The sequence below is a fragment of the Mesoplodon mirus genome (genome assembly GCF_964341445.2).
Source record: "Mesoplodon mirus genome assembly, chromosome: 8".
In the NCBI taxonomy this organism is placed as follows: domain Eukaryota; kingdom Metazoa; phylum Chordata; class Mammalia; order Artiodactyla; family Ziphiidae; genus Mesoplodon; species Mesoplodon mirus.
This window is the reverse complement of record NC_138984.1, coordinates 68,307,560-68,331,493: the sequence shown is the minus strand read 5'-3', so window position 1 is coordinate 68,331,493 and position 23,934 is coordinate 68,307,560. Positions and strand designations below refer to the sequence as shown.

The window sequence follows — 23,934 nt, the reverse complement described above, 5'->3', positions numbered from 1 at the left end:
CTGCCCCCGGAACTATTCCTTGTTACCAGGCCATAGGTGATTTGGGGTGTACACTACAATTAGATGAATTCCATCTATTTTATTACCTCTATAAGCTTCTAGGGGAAAGGTGGGATATTGCCTTGAGTTAGTGCTTATTAGCAAAAGTCAACGTACAACAGTGATATAAGCAAGATGATTTTGTACAGGCTTGTGACCTCTATCGGCTTATAATCAAAATCTAATTTGTGCATTTTCATCTCAGTACAAATACAAAGTTGGTTACCGCAAGCAGCTTGGCCATCACGTTGGAGCCCGGGATGTGAAAGATGACCCTAAGATGATGTGGTCCATGCATGTGGCCAAGATCCAGAGTGACCGGGAGTACAAGAAGGACTTTGAGAAGTGGAAGACCAAGTTCAGCAGCCCAGTGGACATGCTGGGGATGGTGCAGGCCAAGAAGTGCCAGACCTTGGTCAGTGACGTGGACTACAAGAACTACCTCCACCAGTGGACCTGCCTGCCTGACCAGAGTGACGTCACCCATGCTCGACAAGCCTATGACCTCCAGAGTGATGTGAGTATAAGATTTTCCTTTGGCCAACAAAACACCATGTCTAATTTCCTAAGTATAAAATTTCCCCCAAAATGAGGGGAGTTGAGTTTATACAACTGATTTCTACCTCCCTGGACTAATGCCCACTCTCTATCCAGTCACACAGACATCTAAGAGCATCATTATTTCCAAAAAGAAAGAATCAGCAAAGCACTGATTGCTTTGATGGAAACCTCTAGATTATTGATCTAGTAGAGTTGGGTCGTTCTTTATGTTCTGTTTAAAATGTTTTTCAAAATAGGTTTCTAATCTGAATATTTTGTGGATTCACAAGACGTAGCAAAATGTTTAAATTTCTCAAGAATTCAAGCATTGAAATATATATATAATATAATGTATTACAATTCAGCTTTTTATTTCTTTAAGGCATACCATTATGCTTATGTTTAGTGGTTTATCACTTACAATTTCAGAATTTGTACAAGGCCGACCTTCAGTGGCTCAAAGGCATTGGCTGGTTACCTAGTGGCTCTCTTGAGAATGAGAGGAACAAGAGAGCTACCCAGATTCTGAGTGACCACGTTTACCGTCAGCACCCAGATAAATTCACATTTTCCATCCTTATGGACTCCATCCCAATGGTTTTGGCAAAAAACAACGCTATTACCATGAACCATGTAAGTCTTTATTTTACTTGAGCAGGGTATCAATTTTTGTATGTGTGTATGTAAACACGGAAATCTGTCTTGATAAAAGAAAAATCACATTCAATTATTTTGCTTGGTATTGAAGTGGTTTTTAAGTAAGTGTTGTGCTTCTTACTGATATGAGATACCTAGACGTAAAGGTGTCACAAGTACTGACGCACAGAATGGACTCTCTTTACTCTCATTAAGAACCAGATTCATAACTGGCCTGTACTTGTCACATCCTTTTTTTTGTTTCTTTCAGCATCTCTATACAGAAGCTTGGGATAAAGATAAAACCACTGTCCACATTATGCCAGACACCCCTGAAGTTTTACAAGCTAAACAAAACCAAATAAATTTCAGTGAGGTAAGCAATATATTCATGGTGCATGATATATTTTTTTCTTGCACTGCGCTTTATAGATCAAGCTTACGATGATTTATGTCTATTTCAGAAACACTATAAACTTGGCCTAGAAGAAGCCAAGAAGAAAGGCTATGATATGCGGATAGACGCCATTCCCATCAGGGCGGCCAAGGCCTCCAGAGACATTGCAAGTGAAGTAAGTGCACCTGTAGAGTTCTTTGCTCAGCTTTGGCTCAAAGATTTCTTTCTCTCTCAAAGATATGTAGTAGAGCAAGTAAGCTATGAAGTTAAGGTTCTAGCTAACAGTTTTTTGTAATAGTTTAAAATAATGGTAATAAAACTCTCAACATAAAGGTTAACTTCTAGGTATGACTGAGTCCACAGCAACATACATTTCAAAGTACTGTCTATTCCCTGCTGAACAAAAGCACTGGCTACTTGACTATAGCTCACACAGCCTTTTGGCTTTTCCACATCATGTGTACTTATATACAATTGAGCTCATCATAGGATCCCTTCCAAGCCCAGCCCATTCTTTCCCTGTAAACCAATGAACCTACAAGGGCTGAAGGAATGGGACACATTATTCTATTTAAAGTCCAACCATCCACGCTCACCATGTGTTTATCTCTGCATCCTGTGATTGGCTGCAGATATTTACTTATTTCAAAATATGGGTTTGCTCACATTTCTAGAAATGTTTGTCCTTCTATTTCTTTTGTCTATGAAGTCAAAAGCATATTTTCCCTTTATATCCAAAATATGGGAAGTAACTGTCATACTTTAAAAATAAACGTTCAACGATCACAGAATGGTTAAAAGTATTAATATATACCAATATAATGGAATACCTGCTGTCATTAAAATTCATGTTTGTAGGTAATATATAATGACACAGGAAAATGCTTATATAATAACTGAAAGGAGCAGGCACAAACCCATATACACTATGATTCCTAATTTTATTCTCTCTCTCTCTCTCTTTCTGACACACACACACACAAAAAGCCATTTTCATCAGCAGTTATCACTGAATGGCAGAATAATGTCTTAGTTTTTATTTCCTTTTTTTTGCTTTTTATTTATTTACTTTTTTAACATCTTTATTGGAGTCTAATTGCTTTACAATGGTGTTTTACTTTCTGCTTTATAACAAAGTGAATCAGCTATACATATAGATATATCGCCATATCTCCTCCCTCTTGCGTCTCCCTTCCACCCTACCTATCGCACCCCTCTAGGTGGTCACAAAGCACCGAGCTGATCTCCCTGTGCTATGTGGCTGCTTCCCACTAGCTATCGGTTTTGCATTTGGTAGTGTAAATATGTCAATGCTACTCTCTCACTTTGTCCCAGCTTACCCTTCCCCTCCCTGTGTCCTCAAGTCCATTTTCTACGTCTGCGTCTTTATTCCTATCCTGCCCCTAGGTTCTTCATAACCACTTTTTTTTTTTTTACATTCCATATATGTGTGTTAGCATATGGTATTTGTTTTTCTCTTTCTGACTCACTTCACTCTGTATGACCTACTCTAGGTCCATCCACCTCACTACAAATAACTCAATTTCATTTCTTTGTATGGCTGAGTAATATTCCATTGTATATATGTGCCACATCTTCTTTATCCATTCATCTCTCGATGGACACTTAGGTTGCTTCCATGTCCTGGCTATTGTAAATGGAGCTGTAATGAACATTGTGGTACATGCCTCTTTTAAAATTATGGTTCTCTTAAGATATATGCCCAGTAGTGGGATTGCTGGGTCGTATGGTAGTTCTATTTTTAGTTTTTTAAGGAACCTCCATACTGTTCTCCATAGTGGCTGTATCAATTTACATTCCCAGCAACAGTGCAAGAGGGTTCCCTTTTTTCCACACCCTCTCCACATTTATTGTTTGTAGATTTTTTTGATGATGGCCATTCTGACTGGTGTGAGGTGATACCTCATTGTAGTTTTGATTTGCATTTCTCTAATGATTAGTGATATTGAGCATCCTTTCATGTATTTGTTGGCAATTTGTATACCTTCTTTGTAGAAATATCTATTTAGGTCTTCTGCCCATTTTTGGATTGGGTTGTTTGTTTTTTTGATATTGAGCTGGCTGAGCTGCTTGTAAATTTTGTAGATTAATCCTATGTCAGTTGCTTCATTTGCAAATATTTTCTCCCATTCTGAGGGTTGTCATTTCGTCTTGTTTATTGTTTCCTTTGCTATGCCAAAGCTTTTACGTTTCATTAGGTCCCATTTGTTTATTTGTTTATTTTTTTTATTTATTTTATTTTATTTTTTTAGCAGTACGCGGGCCTCTCACTGTTGTGGCCTCTCCCGTTGTGGAGCACAGGCTCCAGATGCACAGGCTCAGCGGCCATGGCTCATGGGCCCAGCCGCTCTGCGTCATGTGGGATCTTCCCGGACCAGGGCACAAACCCGTGTCCCCTGCATCGGCAGGCAGACTCTCAACCACTGCGCCACCAGGGAAGCCCCCATTTGTTTATTTTTGTTTTTATTTCCATTTCTCTAAGAGGTGGGTCAAAAAGGATCTTGCTGTGATTTATGTCATAGAGTGTTCTGCCTATGTTTTCCTCTAAGAGTTTTATAGTGTTTGGACTTACATTTAGGTCTTTAATCCATTTTGAATTTATTTTTGTGTATGGTGTTAGGGAGTGTTCTAATTTCATTCTTTTCCATGTAGCTGTCCAGTTTTCCCAGCACCACTTATTGAAGATGCTGTCTTTTTTCTGCATTGTATATTCTTACCTCCTTTATCAAAAATAAGGTGACCATATGTGCGTGGGTTTATCTCTGGGCTTTCTATCCTTTTCCATTGATCTATATTTCTGTTTTTGTGCCAGTACCATACTGTCTTACTTACTGTAGCTTTGTAGTGTACCCTGAAGTCCAGGAGCCTGATTCCTCCAGGACCCTTTTTCTTTCTCAAGATTGCTTCAGCTATTCGAGGTCTTTTGTCTTTCCATAGAAATTGTGAAATGTTTTGTTCCAGTTCTGTGAAAAATGCCATTGGTAGTTTGATAGGGATTGCACTGAATCTGTAGATCGCTTTGGGTAGTATAATCATTTTCATAATGTTGATTCTTCCAATCCAAGAACATGGTATATCTCTCCGTTTGTATCTTTAATTTCTTTCATCAGTGTCTTATAGTTTTCTGCATAGAGGTCTTTTGTTTCCTTAGGTAAGTTTATTTCTAGGTATTTTATTCTTTTTGTTGCAGTGGTAAATGGGAGTGTTTCCTTAATTTCTCTTTCAGATTTTTCATCACTAGTGTATAGGAATGCAAGAGATTTCTGTGTGTTAGTTTTGTATCCTGCTACTTTACCAAATTCATTGATTAGCTCTAGTAGTTTTCTGGTAGCATCTTTAGGATTCTCTATGTATAGTATCATGTCATCTGGAAACAGTGAAAGCTTTACTTCTTCTTTTCTGATTTGCATTCCTTTTATTTCCTTTTCTTCTCTGATTGCTATGGCTAAAACTTCCAAAACTATGTGGAATAATAGTGGTGAGAGTGGGCAACCTTGTCTTGTTCCTGATCTCAGTGGAAATGATTTCAGTTTTTCACCATTGAGAATGATGTTGGCAGTGGGTTTGTCATATATGGGCTTAATTATGTTGAGGTGAGTTTCCTGTTTGCCAACTTTCTGGAGAGTTTTTTTGGTAAATTGGTGTTGAATTTTGTCAAAAGCTTTTTTGCATCTATTTGAGATGATCCTGTGGTTTTTATCCTTCAATTTGTTAATATGGTGTATCCTATTGATTTGCATATATTGAAGAATCCTTTCATTCCTGGGATAAACCCCACTTGATCGTGGTGTATGAGACTTTTAATGTGCTGTTGGATTCTCTTTGCTAGTATTTTGTTGAGGATTTCTGCATCTATGTTCATCAGTGATATTGGCCTGTAGTTTTCTTTTTTGTGACACGTTTTTCTGGTTTAGGTATCAGGGTGTTGGTGGCCTCATACAATGAGTTTGGGAGTGTTCCTCCCTCTGCTATAATTTGGAAGAGTTTGAGAAGGATTGATGTTAGCTCTTCTCTAAATGTTTGGTAGAATTTGCCTGTGAAGCCATCTGGTCCTGGGCTTTTGTTTGTTGGAAGATTTTTAATCACAGTCTCAATTTCAGTGCTTGTGATTGGTCTGTTTATATTTTCTTTTTCTTTTTCTTTTTTTTTTTTTGGCAGGTTCAGTCTCGGAAGTCTGTGCTTTTCTAAGAATTTGTCCATTTCTTCCAGGTTGTCCATTTTATTGGCATAGAGTTGCTTGTAGTAGTCTCTCATGATCCTTGGCATTTCTGCAGTGTCAGTTGTTACTTCTCCTTTTTCATTTCTAATTCTATTGATTTGAGTCTTCTCCCTTTTTTTATTGATGAGTCTGGCTAATGGTTTATCAATTTTGTATATCTTCTCAAAGAACCAGCTTTTAGTTTTCTTGATATTTGCTCATTTCCTTCATTTCTTTTTCCATTAATTGTGATCTGATCTTTATGATTTATTTCCTTCTGCTAACTTTAGGGGTTTTTTTGTTCTTCTTTCTCTAATTGCTTTAGGTGTAAGGTTAGGTTGTTTATTTGAGATGTTTCTTGTTTCTTGAGGTAGGATTGTATTGCTATAAACTTCCTTCTTAAAACTTCTTTTGCTGCATCCCATAGGTTTTGGGTCATCTTATTTTCATTGTCATTTATTTCTAGGTATTTTTTGATTTCCCTCTTTGATTCTTCAGTTATCTCTTAGTTATTAAGAACTGTATTGTTTAGCCTCCATGTGTTTGTATTTTTTACAGAATTTTTCCTGTAATTGATATCTAGTCTCATAGCATTGTGGTTGGAAGAGATACTTGATATGAATTCAATTTTCTTAAATTTACCATGGTTTGACTTGTGACCCAAGATATGATCTATCCTGGAGAATGTTCCATGAGCACTTGAGAAGAAAGTGTATTCTGTTGTTTTGGGATGGAATGTCCTATAAATATCAATTAAGTCCATCTTGTTTAATGTGTCATTTAAAGCTTGTGTTTCCTTATTTATTTGCATTTTGGATGATATGTCCATTGGTGAAAGTGGGGTATTAAAGTCCCCTACTATGATTGTGTTACTGTTAGTTTCCCCTTTTATGGCTGTTAGCATTTGCCTTATGTGTTGAAGTGCTCCTATATTGTGTGCATAAATATTTACAATTGTTATATCTTCTTCTTGGATTGATCCCTTGATCATTATGTAGTGTCCTTCTTTGTCTCTTGTAATAGTCTTTATTTTAAAGTCTATTTTGTCTGATATGAGAATTGCTACTCCAGCTTTCTTTAGATTTCCATTTGCATGGAATATCTTTTTGTATCCCCTCACTTTCAGTCTGTATGTGTCCTTAGGTCTGAAGTGGGTCTCTTGTAGATAGCATATATATGGGTCTTGTTTTTGTATCCATTCAGCCAGTCTATGTCTTTTGGTTGGAGCATTTAATCCATTCACATCTAAGGTAATTATCGATATGTATCTTCCTATTACCATTTTCTTAGTTATTTTGGGTTTGTTATTGTAGGTCTTTTCCTTCTCTTGTGTTTCCTGCCTAGAGAATTTCCTTTAGCATTTGTTGTAAAGCTGGTTCGGTGATGCTGAATTCTCTTAGCTTTTGCTTGTCTGTAAAGGTTTTAATTTCTCCGTCAAATCTGAATGAAATCCTTCCTGGGTAGAGTAATCTTGGTTGTACTTTTTTCCCTTTCATCACTTTAATAATGTCCTGCCACTCCTTTCTGGCTTGCAGAGTTTCTGCGGACAGATCAGCTGTTAACTTTATGGAGATTCCTTTGTATGTAATTTGTTGCTTTTCCATTGCTGCTTTTAATATTTTTCCTTCGTATTTAATTTTTGATAATTTGATTAATATGTGTCTTGGGATGTTTCTCCTTGGATTTATCTTGTATGGGACTCTCTGTGCTTCCTGGACTTGATTAACTATTTCCTTTCCCATATTAGGGAATTTTTCAACTATAATCTCTTCAAATATTTTCTCAGTCTCTTTCTTCTGCGATCCTATAATTCGAATGTTGGTGCATTAAATGTTGTCCCAGAGGTCTCTGAGACTGTCCTCAATTCTTTTCATTCTTTTTTCTTTATTCTGCTCTGCAGTAGTTATTTCCATTCTTTTATCTTCCAGGCCACTTATCCGTTCTCCTACGTCAGTTATTCTGCTATAGATTCCTTCTAGAGAATTTTTAATGTCATTTTTTGTGTTATTCATCATTGTTTGTTTGCTCCTTTGTTCTTCTAGGTCCTTGTTAAATTTTTCTTGTATTTTCTCCATTCTGTTTCCAAGATTTTGGATCATCTTTCCTATCATTACTCTGCATTCTTTTTCAGGCAGACTGCCTATTTCCTCTTCATTTGTTTGGTCTGCTGGGTTTTTGCCTTGCTCCTTTATCTTTTGTCTGTTTCTCTGTCTTCTCATTTTGCTTAACTTACTGTGTTTGGGGTCTCCTTTTCAAAGACAGGCTTCAGCTTTGTAGTTCCTGTTGTTTTTGGTGTCTGCCCCCAGTGACTAAGTTTGGTTCAGTGGGTTGTGTAGGCTTCCTGGTGGAGGGGACTAGTGCCTGTGCTCTGGTGGATGAGGCTGGGTCTTGTCTTTCTGGTGGGCAGGGCTGTGTCTGGTGGTGTGTTTTGGGGTGTCTGTGACGTTATTATGAGTTTAGGCAGCCTCTCTGCTAATGGGTGGGGTTGTGTTCCTGTCTTGCTAGTTGTTTGGCATAGTGTGTCCAGCATTGTAGCTTGCTGGTCGTTGCGTGGAGGTGGGTCTTAGCGTTGACATGGAGATCTCTGGGAGAGCTTTTGCCACTTGATATTACCTGGAGTCAGGAGGTCTCTGGTGGACCAATGTCCTGAACTCGCCTCTCCCACCTCAGAGGCACAGGCCTGACACCTGGCCAGAGCACCAAGGCCCTTTCAGCCACATGGCTCAGAAGAAAAGGGACAAAGAAAGAAAGAAAGAAAGAAAAGTGAAGAAAGTTATTAAAATAAAAAATAGGGGCTTCCCTGGTGGCGCAGTGGTTAAGAGTCCACCTGCCGATGCAGGGGACACGGGTTCATGCCCCGGTCCAGGAAGATCCCACATGCCACAGAGCGGCTAGGCCCGTGAGCCATGGCCGCGGAGCCTGTGCTCCGCAGTGGGAGAGGCCACAACAGTGAGAGGCCCACGTACCGCAAAAAATAAATAAATAAATAAAATAAAATAAAAATTAAAAAGTAATAAAGAAAGAAAGAAAAAAGAGAGCAACCAAACCAAAAAACAAATCCACCAATTATAACAAGCACTAAAAACAACAAAAAAAACGGATAGACAGAACCCTAGGACAAATGGTAAAAGCAACGCTCTACAGACAAAATCACGCAAAGAAGCATACACATACACACAAAAAGAGAAAAAGGAAAAAAAAGTATATATCATTGCTCCCGAAGTCTACCACCTCAATTTTGGGGTGATTCTTTGTCTATTCAGGTATTCCAGAGATGCAGGGTACATCAAGTTAATTGTGGAGATTTAATCCACTGCTCCTGAGCCTGCTGGGAGAGATTTCCCTTTCTCTTCTTCGTTAGCACAGCTCCTGGGGTTCAGCTTTGGATTTGGCCCTGCCTCTGTGTGTAGGTTGCCTGAGGGTGTCTGTTCTTTGCTCATACAGGACGGAGTTAAAGTAGCAGCTGATCAGGGTGCTTTGGCTCACTCAGGCCGGGGGGGGGGGGGGGAGGGGTACGGATGCGGGCCGAGCCTGTGGCGGCAGAGGGCAGTGTAACGTGGCAATAGTCTGAGGCGTGCCGTGTGTTCTCCCAGGGAAGTTGTCCCTGGATCACAGGACCCTGGCAGTGGCGGGCTGCAAAGGCTCCCGGTGGGGAGGTGTGGATAGTGACCTGTGCTTGCACACAGGTTCTTGGTGGCTGCAGCAGCATCCTTAGCATTTCATGCGCATCTCTGGTGTCCGCGCTGATAGCCACGGCTTGTGCCTGTCTTTGGAGCTCGTTTAGGCGGTGCTCTGAATTCCCGTACCTCGCGCATCCCGAAACAGTGGTCTCTTGCCTCTTAGGCAGGTCCAGATTTTTTACGGGACTCCCTCCCAGCGAGCTGTAGCGCACTAGCCCCCTTCAGGCTCCGTTCACGCAGCCAACCCCAGTCCTCTCCCTGAGATCTGACCTCCGAAGCCGAAGCTTCAGCTCCCAGCCCCCACCCGCCCCGGAGGGTTAGCAGACAAGCCTCTCAGTCTGGTGAGTGCTTGTCAGCACTGATCCTCTGTGCGGGAATCTCTCCGCTTTGCCCTCTGCACCCCTGTTGCTGTGCTCTCCTCCGTGGCTCCAGAGCTTCCCCTGCGCCACCCCCCCCCGTCTCCACCAGTGAAGGGGTTTCCTGGTTTGTGGAAACTTTTTCTCCTTCACAGCTCCCTCCCAGACGTGCAGGTCCCGTCCCTATTCTTTTGTCTCTGTTTTTTCTTTTTTCTTTTGCCCTACCCAACTACGTGGGGAGTTTCTTGCCTTTGGGGACGTCTGAGGTCTTCTACCAGCATTCAGAAGGTGTTCTGTAGGAGTTGTTGCACATGTAGATTCATTTCTGTTGTATTTGTGGGGAGGAAGGTGATCTCCACATCTTAATCCTCCACCATCTTGAATATCTTCCCTCATTTATTTTTAAAATAAGTTTATTTGCAATCTGGTGACAACAAAGCTTGTGTAATCTTCAAACAGAGAGCTTCCGAATATATGAGTTCACTTTTCTGTGTCTTAGTTCCTTCATCTTTAACCTGTGCTCCCCGGGGCCTGAACGTGCATGCACAAGGCCAACCAATGGTGACATGCTGACTGCCACACCCCCTCTGGAGCAGCACCCAGGGCCCTGCAGAGGCCGAACACACGAGGGCACACGATGGCTGAGTGCAGGGCGATGTGGGGTCTGGTCAGGCGCAGGGGCCTATTTTCTTTTTTGTATACATATACAAGCTTTATTTTTTAAATGGTTTACAAGATGCAGTCTCACATATTATTTATATATTCGGGGGGAAACATGTTTTTAATGAATAGGAAAATCTGAGCCTACTAATCATTTTATACTAAAAGTTATACTAGGTGACTATCAGTATTTTTCTTCTTCTAGTTCAAATACAAAGAAGATTATCGTAAGCAGCTTGGCCATCACATTGGTGCCCGAGCGATACATGACGACCCCAAGATGATGTGGTCCATGCATGTGGCCAAGATCCAGAGTGACCGGGAGTACAAGAAGGACTTTGAGAAGTGGAAGACCAAGTTCAGCAGCCCAGTGGACATGCTGGGGGTGGTGCTGGCCAAGAAGTGCCAGACTTTGGTCAGTGACGTAGACTACAAGAACTACCTGCACCAGTGGACCTGCCTGCCTGACCAGAGTGATGTCATGCACGCTCGGCACGCCTATGACCTCCAGAGCGACGTGAGTACTGAGGATCATGATGACGTGCAAAGGTGGGAAATCAGTGAATTAACACCCCTTGGATAAGTGGCACCAAACTCACCAGCCCCTGCAAGTGGGGCATGACATTTCTTCTTTTCCTGTGAGTGTTAAATGTCAAACCCTCCAGACCGAAAAGGAATATTGTCTGATACCCTGCCTGTCCACCAAACTACGTTTTCAAGAGTGTTCTTACTTTATTTCATATCCTTTTGATGAAAATGTTTTCCCAAACCAGAGATAAATATTTATTGGCTATTTGTATCAACAGAATATGTACAAGTCAGATCTCCAATGGCTGAGAGGCATCGGTTGGGTTCCCATTGGCTCTTTGGATGTGGAAAACTGCAAAAAGGCAACTGAAATTTTGAGTGATAAAATCTATCGCCAGCCTCCAGACAAATTCAGGTTTACCAGTGTGACTGATTCTCTGGAACAAGTGTTGGCCAAGAACAACGCCATCACTATGAACAAGGTGAGGCTTCAGAGTTCAGAGAACCAAGGTAGGACTCCTAAAGCTAAACCTAAAGGAAAAGAAGCATGATCAGGAGAGGAAAGAAATAGAGCAGTGAGCAACAAAAGATATCTGTCGGTCTATCTATCTATATCTATCCATATCTGTCTACCTAATGTCTATGTCATTTATATTTTAACATTTACTTCAGTAGTTATTTCATGGTTTTGATAAAATGGTACATTTTTATGGAAAATCATCTCTGCATAAAAGATATTCTAAATTTCCTTTTGTTAACATACAATTCAGAGTATCAGAAGGCACTCATACATATCTGTTCTACTATGAACTGCTTACTTTACTTGAAGATATGTGTAAAATACATAATGTGTATAAAATACATTAACCTTTTGTTATTTCTCTTTATAAAGTTCTTGTGGCCTTGAAGTTTCGATTAACAGTACACTGAAGTTTTTTCCTGATGACATTTTATATTTTCCTTGCTAGCGTTTATACACAGAAGCCTGGGACAAAGACAAGACCCAGATCCACATCACACCAGACACACCAGAAATTACGCTGGCAAGAAAGAACCAAATCAACTACAGTGAGGTGGGAGCAGATGCTAATTCTATGACATTTGCGTGGTGTTTCATATTTCAGTTAACCCATTCCATGGTGATGTAATACTAAATGACAGCTTTGTAAAGAATGTCTTTTCTTGCTCCGTGGGAATACCAACTCTTTCATTTCTCACTTACCTAAACATCAGTCTTCAAGTAACACATATTTATCATTTTGGAAGTGCAAATTATAAGAATGAATGATTTAAGCAGCAACCAGAAGATTAACTAGACCTTCCTCTTTTATTAATTTAAGAAATTAGCAATAGACCAAAATACGTTTATCTCCTCCTTATGCTACATGGCTGTGCTAAATGTATTTTGCACATATGACTTATTTTTCCTAAATTGTACTTTAGGGTCAAAATTTAAGATTTTTAATGTACAAGATTTAAGTCAAGGATTAAAATCACAGTACAATCAAATAACACTGAGCGACAGACAGACAGAGACAGAGAGGATCTGTCAATATATAAATATATTAGCAAGCCCATTTCCTGTTCACTTTCTGTGAGCATAGAGCCGTGTGCCCCCATATCAGAAGCACAGATGTTTAGGCTGAGAGGTCAGTCTCCTCTAGTGCAGGAGTCCCCGCCCAATAAGTCGTCATCCTGCTTTGCTTAAGTGTTCTCAGTGACGAGGTGCTTATAAATCTCATAAATCAACCTATTTGTTCTGGAAAGTACCTTTAGAAGATGGTTCTCATGTATTGGGTCAATGGTTTCTCTCTGTAGACCCACATAATCCTCCAAGACCATGCAGAACCAAACTGTGCAAACTCCATAGGCACTATGTGCCTCCGCTGCCACTTCACCCCAGGTTCTCTTTATAATCCAAACATCCCAAGCTCCTGGGCATTCCTCACATGACATCCCTGCTAGAATGTGACTCTCAGAACCAAACAAAATCCTGCGAGTGAGGAATGACTAGTGTAGCGTACAGTCGACATTGCATTTCCTCTTCTGGACATTTACCCTCCATATCTGCACTCTGTGCCTTGGGGCTCCTTGGGGCTATGTCACTGCTGGTGTGCGTGGGACTTGGGGTCAACCAAAACCCTAAGACAACTTACATGGGCTTAAACTAGGTTTCCTCTATCTTGTAGTTATACATTTGGCAACTTAAATCTCAGTTCAAAGATTGACATTTATCTCTCTGCATTTTTTTCTTAGAATGAGCCTATTGGTTTAAGTCTGTGGAGATTTTTGTGACTCTAAGATTCTGTCAGATGATGTATCAGTTATTTCTTCCAGCTTTGTGCTACCAGCAAGGAAAATATTGTTTCTTTGACAGCATAAATCAATAGCATGTTACTCTTCTGCTTAATATAACTGAGAGAATTTAAATTGATTAGCCACCACCTTAAGTCATTTTATTTTTCAGGGGTGCAGACTGTAATTTTAATGCTTATATAACTAGCTCTTAATTGCCACCCCAAACTAAAATTGTCAAGTCCCACTCTCAAATCAAAAATAAGTGAATTTTCAACTAAACCTGCACTATAGGTCCCATAGTGTTACAGGAAAGCGTGTGCTATATGAACAGATATTTTAAGAGACAAAGGGTCCCTGTAACTAGCCACTCAGCATTTCTGGAACTGTCAACTCTGTCTTTGCTGCAAAAGCTCAGAGATGTTGTATGTTGCCCTTGGTTTGAAGAGGCCCAGGAAGAATGCCTGAACCGATTGCCTAACCTGCCTGGTCTGCTTTCTCTGACTTTTCTCTATCAGCTTAGTTCAGTTCTATCATGTTTCTTTCTCGTTTAGCATAGGAAGATAGAATGCAAATTTGACGATGTCACTCTTCCTCAAAGATTGTTATTGGCTTCCCTTTTCCTATAGAATTAAGGACAAAGTTATCTTAGCACCAGGCCTTCACAGCCCGATTCCTGTTTCTTGTCAGTCCTGTCCTGCCACTTCCTCTGACACTCCCCCCACCCAACCCCGCTTCACGCCCCTGCACTTTCACTCCCCCGTACTTTGATTCATGGAAGTTCCTCTGCCCTTGGCCACCATCTCAGTCTATTGAAACCATATTTATCACTCAGGGTCCAATGCCAAGGTCATGCCCTCTGAGGAAACTTCCTGATTTTCAATACAGAATAAATTGCTCCTTCCTAGAGGTCGTTCTTTTTTTTTTTTAAACATTGAATCTTTTTAAAAAATATTTATTTATGTATCTATTTGGTTGCGTGGGGTCCTAGTTGTGACAGGTGGGCTCCCCAGCCATGGCTCGTGGGCTCCTTAGTTGTGGCAGTCAGGCTCCCCAGCTGCAGCCCCTGGGCTCCTTAGTTGCAGCTCTCTGGCTTCTTAGTTGTAGCATGCAGGCTCCCCAGCTGTGGCATGCAAACTCTTAGTTGCACCATGCATGTGGGATCTAGTCCCCTGACAAGGGATCAAACCCAGACCCCCTGCATTGGAACCGTGGAGTCTTGTCCACTGCGTCACCAGGGAAGTCCCGTGGAGTTCGTTCTTAATAATACGGTTAAAGCACCTTTCATGGTCTGACTTTTTGGCAGCTTGTTCCGCAGGTTATCAGTCTTTCCATCAGTTCTCCCAGAAACCTTGAAGATGGGAGAGGCCTCATATTCATCTTTGTTTCCCAAGTACCAAGCACAGTCATGGCACAGAGTCAGTGCAGAATAAATGTGGATCAAATGAGTTTCCCTCCTGTCCACATTTTGCCACCTTAGGCCCATGAGTTTCAGCTTAATTTTTCCAGTTCTTTCCAAAACTGATTCATTGTTATAACTAAAAGTTTTAAAACCATGAATAATATCTGTATATGGTTAATGTAACATAAGTTTTAAAATAAAAAAACAAAGGTGCCATATTCCATATAGGTATCATGTTTAAGTCTCAACTTCAGCCAAAACCGCAGAAAGCTTAGAACTCTCAAAAGTGACATTATTACAGGCACCTACCTGTGTAGAACTTGGTGAATTATTTTAGTCCTCTGTCATTTTTGGATATGAATGTCAACATGTAACTGATTTTTTTTTTTTTTTTGCCCAAATTTAGAGTCTGTATAAACTCGCCAATGAAGAAGCAAAGAAGAAAGGCTATGACTTGCGAAGTGATGCCATCCCGATCGTGGCAGCCAAGGCCTCCAGGGACATCATCAGTGATGTGAGTTGTCAGTTTTACTCCTAGTATGTGGTCAGTCTGAGGTGACATTTTCACTGAACTAAGTCTTCTAAAAGAACTTCCCTGGCCCTTTGGAAATATATCCTGATGTATTTGTGTAGGGTTTTTCAAAAACCTAGTTTTGAGGGAAATGAAAAATTTGATGTTTACAAAAAAGTTTTATAACCACTAAGTCACAGTATCTTCAGTGAAAGCTGATCCACCAAGAATAGAGAAAGATCCATTCATGTGGAATTCATTAAGAGTGTAGCTGCAGGCTTGGAGATGCTTATATAAAAATTGCCACAGTGCTTATAGACAGTGTGACTCATAAACTTAAGTTCTCCCCGTGAGATTCAGGGCCTAGCTTTATATAGCATTTTAATATCCAGTATTCAAAAAATGCATATGACACTTGCCATTACACTTCACCCTTGTAAGATCATGAAAAGAAGGCAGTTGATCAGTGCCAGACTAGCCCAAACTTGCACCCTTAACACTAGCTCCTGGCTTGTGGCTTGTAACTCCCAGAATAAAACCATCATCCTTTCCTGGTACCTCAGGGAATTCTTGAGGAACAGACCACTGCTCTAAAAATCAAGACCCACTATTTGGGAATATGGTAATACGCTGCCCTTTATTTTGGAGGATCATATTAGTGACTCACTTTAGTTTACGTATGTTGTACCTTTTCTACAAATGGATTTATGCCAATAATAATATATAACAAAATAATAATAACCAAGAAGTGTTGAGAAATCTGTGCTAAGAATGTTATATGCATTATGTCACTTATTTTTCATAATTACCCTAGGATGTAAGATTGTGATTATCCCTGTTTTATGGGTTGCTTAAGCAACTTGTCTAAAATCAAACTCTTAGTAGGTGATGGAGTTGAAACTCTGGGCAACCTCATTCCTTCCCACTGTACTATATTGCCTCTGCTGACTCGTTTATCCTTTCTCACTCAGTTATCTTTGAGACTAGAAGCATGTATTTTGGATAATTGGCTCGGATTCCAGGACAATGTCTTTGGACATGGAATAATAACAACACTGTTGGTCCATGAGAGATGAGAACCCATGACTTTATTAGGAGCATGCTCTAAGCAACTGGGCTGCTAGGTCAGCTTCCCTAGTATAACCAGTTTCCAAAATGATGCCAAAATTTGCCACCACCACTGAATGCCTGAATCCATTATGAAACAGGAAATTCTCTTCTGTTGCTACTGCAAGTAGTCCTTGACCTTGACTTCATCCTCAAAGGAACCAGGCACTCATTTTACTACTTATTAAACACATCTTGTCCCCAAGTGCATCTCTTTTCTGATGTACTTTTAGTGCCTAACCCATTTCTCCCAGTCCCTTGGTCCACATGGCCTCTCCACTGTGTGCATTTGCTGCCCCCGGAACTATTCCTTGTTACCAGGCCATAGGTGATTTGGGGTGTACACTACAATTAGATGAATTCCATCTATTTTATTACCTCTATAAGCTTCTAGGGGAAAGGTGGGATATTGCCTTGAGTTAGTGCTTATTAGCAAAAGTCAACGTACAACAGTGATATAAGCAAGATGATTTTGTACAGGCTTGTGACCTCTATCGGCTTATAATCAAAATCTAATTTGTGCATTTTCATCTCAGTACAAATACAAAGTTGGTTACCGCAAGCAGCTTGGCCATCACGTTGGAGCCCGGGATGTGAAAGATGACCCTAAGATGATGTGGTCCATGCATGTGGCCAAGATCCAGAGTGACCGGGAGTACAAGAAGGACTTTGAGAAGTGGAAGACCAAGTTCAGCAGCCCAGTGGACATGCTGGGGATGGTGCAGGCCAAGCAGTGCCAGACCTTGGTCAGTGACGTGGACTACAAGAACTACCTCCACCAGTGGACCTGCCTGCCTGACCAGAGCGACGTCATGCACGCTCGGCACGCCTATGACCTCCAGAGCGACGTGAGTACGGCGTCCGTAACAGGGCTGTGTGTGGAAATAACTTGAACCATATGAATGTTATCCTTTGTAAACAACGCAGTGGCCTACTCAAGCTAGGATTTCTTGTTCATTGAATGCGATTTGAATCAGAGTATAGTTTTATTGCTTTATTGTGGATACATTTCTAGGCTTTATAAGGAAGTGAAGTTTACCAACTGGACTTGGTCTTATAAAAATAAGACTGGAATTAAGCAGCGTTAGAATTCAGGGTCCAACCCAGGAAGATGGTTTGTTTTATTCTTTTAAGGGGGAAGGAAATAACGCATTTTTATTTTTAAAAATTACTCAGAAATTTGTTTTTAGCTTCCTTGCAAAACAAATGAGGTTATCATTAGCAGAATACTGCTACAACACTAATCGTTACTCTTATGAAATAAAAGAAGTCACTGTGTCTGGAAGCTGTTGGGTCATTTCATTGACACTTTGTCCTCTCAGCACAGGTCTCTTTGTGGAGAGGTCATGTGGTAATGACAGAACCGGTACCTATTAGAAACAGAGGCAGCATCTCAAATCTGGATGTGACAGGCACATTTCCTGCAGCATATATTTTATAGACGTTTAGAGGAATTATTAAGCATTAGAGGACTTTGGAGAATAACATGAATTAACCATAATTATACATTAAATGGCTGTTCCTAGAAATTGTACAGCCTACCTGTGGAAACTCCCACATCTGTTCTGTAGCTTTCCACAACATGCAGAACCCTGTGTTTTGCAAAGAAAGGCTTTGCCTGCATATGAAAGATAGTTAAAAACGGTTAATGTCACCATAGAGTGACAGCATTGACAGACTGCTTGCCTCTGTCTATTTTTCAAGTGCCTTTTTGAGATCACCTCCTCACGGTGACACAGTCTTAATAATGTGGGAAGCATTCGAAAGTTAAGAAGCACTCCAGAGGTGTAAAATGTTATTGTTTTCATTGTTGCTGTTGTTATTTAAGGGGCAATAACTAGTCAGCATAAGGCAATTCCAATAGGCTTTTAGTCTAGGCAGTAAAATCGCTGTCTGTATGCTCTACTTAATTGCCGTTACAGGTAAAATCCTTCAAATGATCTGGGCAAAGGTCCAATTCCACCGTTGTGAAGTAGTTATGAATGCCTAATAAGTACACAAAAGTCTTTAGCAGAAAAAATGACTTAAAGTGTTAAATAAAGATATGGAAAGACAATTCTGGAAAAGAGTCTGTGCTTCCCAGCCTGAGAATTTGGTGGGGAAGAGACGGGTTCTGGACCAATAAGACGGTCATTTATTGCCCTGAATCTTGGACAGTGTTGAAGTAGTCAAAGGTCTGCCTCAGGGCTTCAGAGGTTCTATGTCATTATTATATTTTAACTTCTCTTTTTTGTTGTTAAACCAAGAGCTTTAAAGATATTTTGAAATATAAGAAAAAATACACAGAAAGCAATAAGAATCCAACATAATCCAACCACTGAAAAAGCCCACTCTTGCTCATGTAATTTATATACAGATAGTTTTATGTGCTATTTTTTCGTTATTGTTACATTAATGACATTTCTACCAATCATTGATATTCTTTAAAATGTGGCTTTTAATGGCTGCAGAGTGTTTCATTTGACTGGACCTAATATTTATTTACTGACAGCCTGTAGGTCGACATATGTGTGGTTTCTCTCACTTTGGGTTGGCATTCTTTTCCTGTGCACACGAACGGTGAACATCCACTGAACTGGCTGACAGAAGATATTCATTTGGATTCCTCCTGTCCTAACAACCTAAAATATTCTATCATTTTTTGTTACATTTTTGGGTCGTTTTTGAACATACTTCCTCTGTTAGTCTGCCTAATACAGTGAGCCAGTTTTCTATGAAACCAACAAGAGCAACAACCAGAATTGTACTTTACTACCAATTCTATTTGCACCTTGACCCTAAATCTTTCAGTCTTACTGAAGAGTTCCTGCCTTTTTCCTCCTCACAGAATCTTTACAAGTCTGATCTCCAGTGGCTGAGGGGCATTGGCTGGGTCCCAATTGGGTCTGTGGATGTGGTCAAATGCAAGAGAGCTGCAGAGATACTGAGTGACAACATCTACCGCCAGCATCCAGATAAGCTGAAGTTTACCAGTGTGGCTGATTCTCTGGAACAGGTGCTGGCCAAGAACAATGCCATCAACATGAACAAGGTGAGCCCCAGCTGCCTCAAGCTTCTCCAAGATGCCAAAAGAGGTTTTTAGACCTTAATGACTAGTGGAGTTAAAATTATCCATGCAGGTGTGGGGTCACGTTTACCTCCTAAATGACGTACTTGAAATCCTCTAAGTACTTTCTGTTATCCCCAGTTGTAACCCTGATAACTATCATTAAGACTTAAACCTCCAGCTGAACACCTTATATCCTAGTGTGGTTTATTTTCCTAATTAGATCAGTAACATTCCTGCTTTAATTGGCTTTTTGTAATTCCTATTTCAAATGGTTTCCTTTTTTTTTTCAAATGGTTTTCTATCAACATATTCTTTGATAGCACTTATACACAGAGGCCTGGGACAAAGACAAGACTCAAATTCATATAATGCCTGATACCCCGGAGATCATGTTGGCGAGGAAGAACCAGCTCAACTACAGTGAGGTAGGGGCCAAATCCTGGGGGACCACGCTTGTTTTGTTGTTATTGTTGTTGTTGTTGTTTGTTTTCTACACTTTTGTGGATATTCTCGGACCTCAGCTATCATGGTACATGCAGCTCTGTGATATGAACACTCAGCCCATCTGTGGGTCGAATATCATACGCTATAGGATTCCAGGGGCAAACTGAAGTCACATTATCTTTTCCATTTATGGTCTTTACCAGTGTGGGTCAGGTGGAACTGAGGAGTATTTTTGGCATTTCCAAGGCGTAGGATAACCAGATATAATACTAGCTCATTATTTATATGAAAACATTATTTGTTATTTATCTGAAATTCAAGTTCAGCTGGGCATGCTATCTTTTTATTTGCTAAATCTGGCAACCCTACCAAGGGGACCTCTAATAATATGCACCTCTTTCCCGCCTGGATCCTGAATAAAATTGAGAAGTAAAACAAAGGAGTGGAACTAGAAGTCAAAATCTCACATCTCTTACTACTAAAGTTAGGTTCAAGGACACATTTGTATGAGAGCCAAACAAACCTGCTAAGTGAACCCCAGAATTAGGTTCCCCATCCAGGCACAGGCCACACTGGAGCAGGACAGTCAGCTCTGCCTCCCTCAGGGGTGAGTCCTGCTTCGCACAGAGAAGCAGAGGAGGGCACTGGGCATGTTCCTAGAGGGAGGAGGTCAGAGCTGAGCTGGGCATGCCCTGCCATCCCATCCCTACCAATTAGATACATCAGGAAATCACTGCACCTCTCCAGGGTAAAGAGAGTAAAGGGGCAGAGATGAAATAATCGAGCTCCTTTTATAGAAAGAGAACCTCAGGCACGGGGAAAAAGTGTTCTCCATTAACAATACTGATTACTACTTTTTTAAAGTAAAATGCAGTTTTATAGGTGAATGTTTTACTAATATGATCCAGCCAAAAATTAGAATCATAAAGTTGTGATTATAGTCAAGTTAACTATGTTTTAAATTGTACTTTAATTTTTTTCTCATTTGTTTTTTTAAACATCATAAGATATTACATGATTTTTGAAAATGTTTAAGTAATAAAGAACTAGGTAAAAGTATATAAATATATATTTTATATACAAATGAATAATATTAAACACATTGTTCTGCAATTTTTTCATTTAGAAATATGTATAGATTGATGCTTTGCCTATCAATCTATATTACTAGATTATATTAACATTAACATTATATTATGTTGATATGCATAATGTATCATATAATCTATATATTATATATATATATATTAATCTATATGATATAAATAATAGATTATCAATCTATGTTAATGCTCATTGATATATTTCTTTTGTTTCTAATGCTACATAGTTTTTTTTGGTAAAATATAATTTATTTACTTTCCAATATTGCTAGAAAGATAGATTGTTTCTGGAGCCTATCCTTTTTTAAATTTTGTGATATGTCACCTGTTAGACTCCAAATTGTTGCTATCAAAACTTTGCTTTAGCTCTGACTTTCCTTCTATAGACTCTGTATAAACTCGCCAATGAAGAAGCAAAGAAGAAAGGCTATGACTTGCGAAGCGATGCCATCCCAATAGTGGCAGCCAAGGCCTCCAGGGACATTGTCAGTGATGTGAGTACCAACACTCCACATATGTACATGGCTGGTTGGGGGTGGGGCAGAATCAGTATTACAACAGCAAGATACATCCTGGTGCCAGTTAAAGCACATTTACTGTGCTTTAAATGAAATGTTTTTCATTTGAAAAGAGCTTTAATAATTTAACTCCAAAAGATTTTAATATTCAGTTCCTATATGCAGAGGAAGTATCCTAAACTTCATTAAAAAATGGAATTTGAATCTATATTTGTTTATATCTGTAATTATAAGGCATTCATCTGCATATTTTGAGCACACAGAAATAAGAAAATGACAGAAGAGTTGGGGAAAAAGCTTGGGTACGTGTATTGGTTCAGCATAAGAAAAAGATCTGTTTCAGCCAGGTTCAGGAAAATTCACCCTTCCCCAAATCTGGTCTGGATTCTTGCCAACCCTTTCTTTGAAAAATTGCCTTAAGTGCTTCCTTTGGGTTCTTTTTAAATGAAAAAAAAAAAAAGTTTTATAACAACCAAAACCAACAAAACAGCCTGATTTCCCTTTCTGCTGTCTCCAAAAGAAGTTCCTTTGGTAGAGAATTCAGACTTCAGTAAATATATGCTAGGATTTGTGTAATTTTGTTGCCTGAAGTGGAGAGAAGCTAATCCAGAGTCAGCTCTTACCATCGCCACCAACAAAACACTTTCTTGTAGTTATATAATCCGCTTTTTCTCCTCAAGGAATCCCAACAAACCTCACCCAAATTTGGTGTCCAGTAGAGCCGGTATACAGGATGGAAACACAAGCCAGTCTATTTCAGGAGTCCTGTGAAAGTTAGCAGAGCCAGATTTGGGAGAGTCGGGGTGGGCAGGGGAGTGAAAAGTTTCCTCTGAACTCAGGAGTTGTTCTCAAAATCATGTGTAAAACTTCTGGGTTAATGATTTCACTGGCCCAAAAAAGATTAAAAAAACGACAGTTTACACTCCAACTGATTTTCTGAAAAGTGCTGCTGCCTTTATTTCCAGAGACTTAGTGTCTGCAAACCATAGAACTATGAAGTTTGGCCTGCTCGCCATTAGAGTATTGCTGTGAAGTCTCATCAGAGTTTAGGATGAGGAGATAAGTTGATATTCAGATGATTTATTTCTCTGCAAGAACTAACCAATTTTAAAATAATAAAGTTTTATATTAATAAGATTTTTAGCCCTTTTCATTCATTTTTATTTTCAAAATGACTACTGTTATTTCAGTATAAATACAAAGATGGTTACCGCAAGCAGCTTGGCCATCACGTTGGAGCCCGGGATGTGAAGGATGACCCTAAGATGATGTGGTCCATGCATGTGGCCAAGATCCAGAGTGACCGGGAGTACAAGAAGGACTTTGAGAAGTGGAAGACCAAGTTCAGCAGCCCAGTGGACATGCTGGGGATGGTGCAGGCCAAGAAGTGCCAGACCTTGGTCAGTGACGTGGATTACAAGAACTACTTGCACCAGTGGACCTGCCTGCCTGACCAGAATGACATCATGCACGCTCGGCAGGCCTATGACCTCCAGAGCGATGTGAGTACTGAGACCCATTAAACACCACTGTTGACCATGCTTATGATGATAATACATAGTAATATGCAGATAATGGCTAGGATTAGGTAAAGCCCTCAGAAAAAAAATAATGTTTTTTTCCTCCCCACCCTTAATTTACTGTGCCTTAATTTTCTTTTAGAGAGAACATAATACCATGAACTATATCCAATTGGGCTTCATATTATAAAAGACATAGACATGAAGTTTGGCTATCCACTTTTTCCAGTCCTTTTCATTCATTTTTGAAATCAAGAATCCTAACAGCTTCAGTAATCCTTGCTTTTGTGTTTGATCTCACCAGAACATATATAAATCAGATCTCCAGTGGCTGAGAGGCATTGGCTGGGTCCCCATTGGGTCTGTGGAGGTAGTCAAGTGCAAGAGAGCTGCAGAGATACTGAGTGACAACATCTACCGCCAGTGTCCAGACAAGTTGAAGTTTACCAGTGTGACTGATTCCCTGGAACAGGTGCTGGCCAAGAACAACGCCATCACTATGAACAAGGTGAGCCCCCAGTGTGGGAGAAAATAAAACAGGGCTGTATGTCCTTGAGAATATCTGTTACTAATTAAGTTAGTCCTTTTGTTTGTTTGTTTTATCTAGTTGCCATCCTGTGTATGGTGATTTGATTGAGTTCTCTATTAGGATTCCCCAAGTATATGTGGGAATTTCTGCTTTGACATCTCTTGTGAAATAGAGTTAGGAGTAGGACAGCTGTTTGGTGTTTAAATTGTTTTAAGTCTATAACAGTTATACATGTTTGGTATCAAGGTTTCTTTCTCGTTGGGTACTTATCTAAGTAAGTATAGAACAAACAAGTCAGGTGCAAATCTTCATAACATTTATCAAAAAGAAATCTAGGGGCTTCCCTGGTGGCGCGGTGGTTGGGAGTCTGCCTGCCGATGCAGGGGACACGAGTTCATGCC

General features: G+C 40.0%; 1 protein-coding gene across 1 annotated transcript in view; it reads left to right on the top strand.

The window, feature by feature from the left end:
* NEB (nebulin) overlaps window positions 1-23,934 on the top strand; it is a 264,486-nt gene that overhangs the window by 132,499 nt on the left and 108,053 nt on the right. The window contains exons 60-73 of the mRNA XM_082630423.1: window positions 245-556; window positions 1,009-1,212; window positions 1,487-1,591; window positions 1,680-1,787; window positions 10,733-11,044; window positions 11,334-11,537; window positions 12,024-12,128; window positions 15,159-15,266; window positions 16,907-17,218; window positions 19,198-19,401; window positions 19,740-19,844; window positions 21,353-21,460; window positions 22,675-22,986; window positions 23,309-23,512. Of these exons, the coding sequence (XP_082486549.1) occupies window positions 245-556; window positions 1,009-1,212; window positions 1,487-1,591; window positions 1,680-1,787; window positions 10,733-11,044; window positions 11,334-11,537; window positions 12,024-12,128; window positions 15,159-15,266; window positions 16,907-17,218; window positions 19,198-19,401; window positions 19,740-19,844; window positions 21,353-21,460; window positions 22,675-22,986; window positions 23,309-23,512 (2,703 nt within the window). The remainder of the gene's footprint in view (window positions 1-244; window positions 557-1,008; window positions 1,213-1,486; window positions 1,592-1,679; window positions 1,788-10,732; window positions 11,045-11,333; window positions 11,538-12,023; window positions 12,129-15,158; window positions 15,267-16,906; window positions 17,219-19,197; window positions 19,402-19,739; window positions 19,845-21,352; window positions 21,461-22,674; window positions 22,987-23,308; window positions 23,513-23,934) is intronic.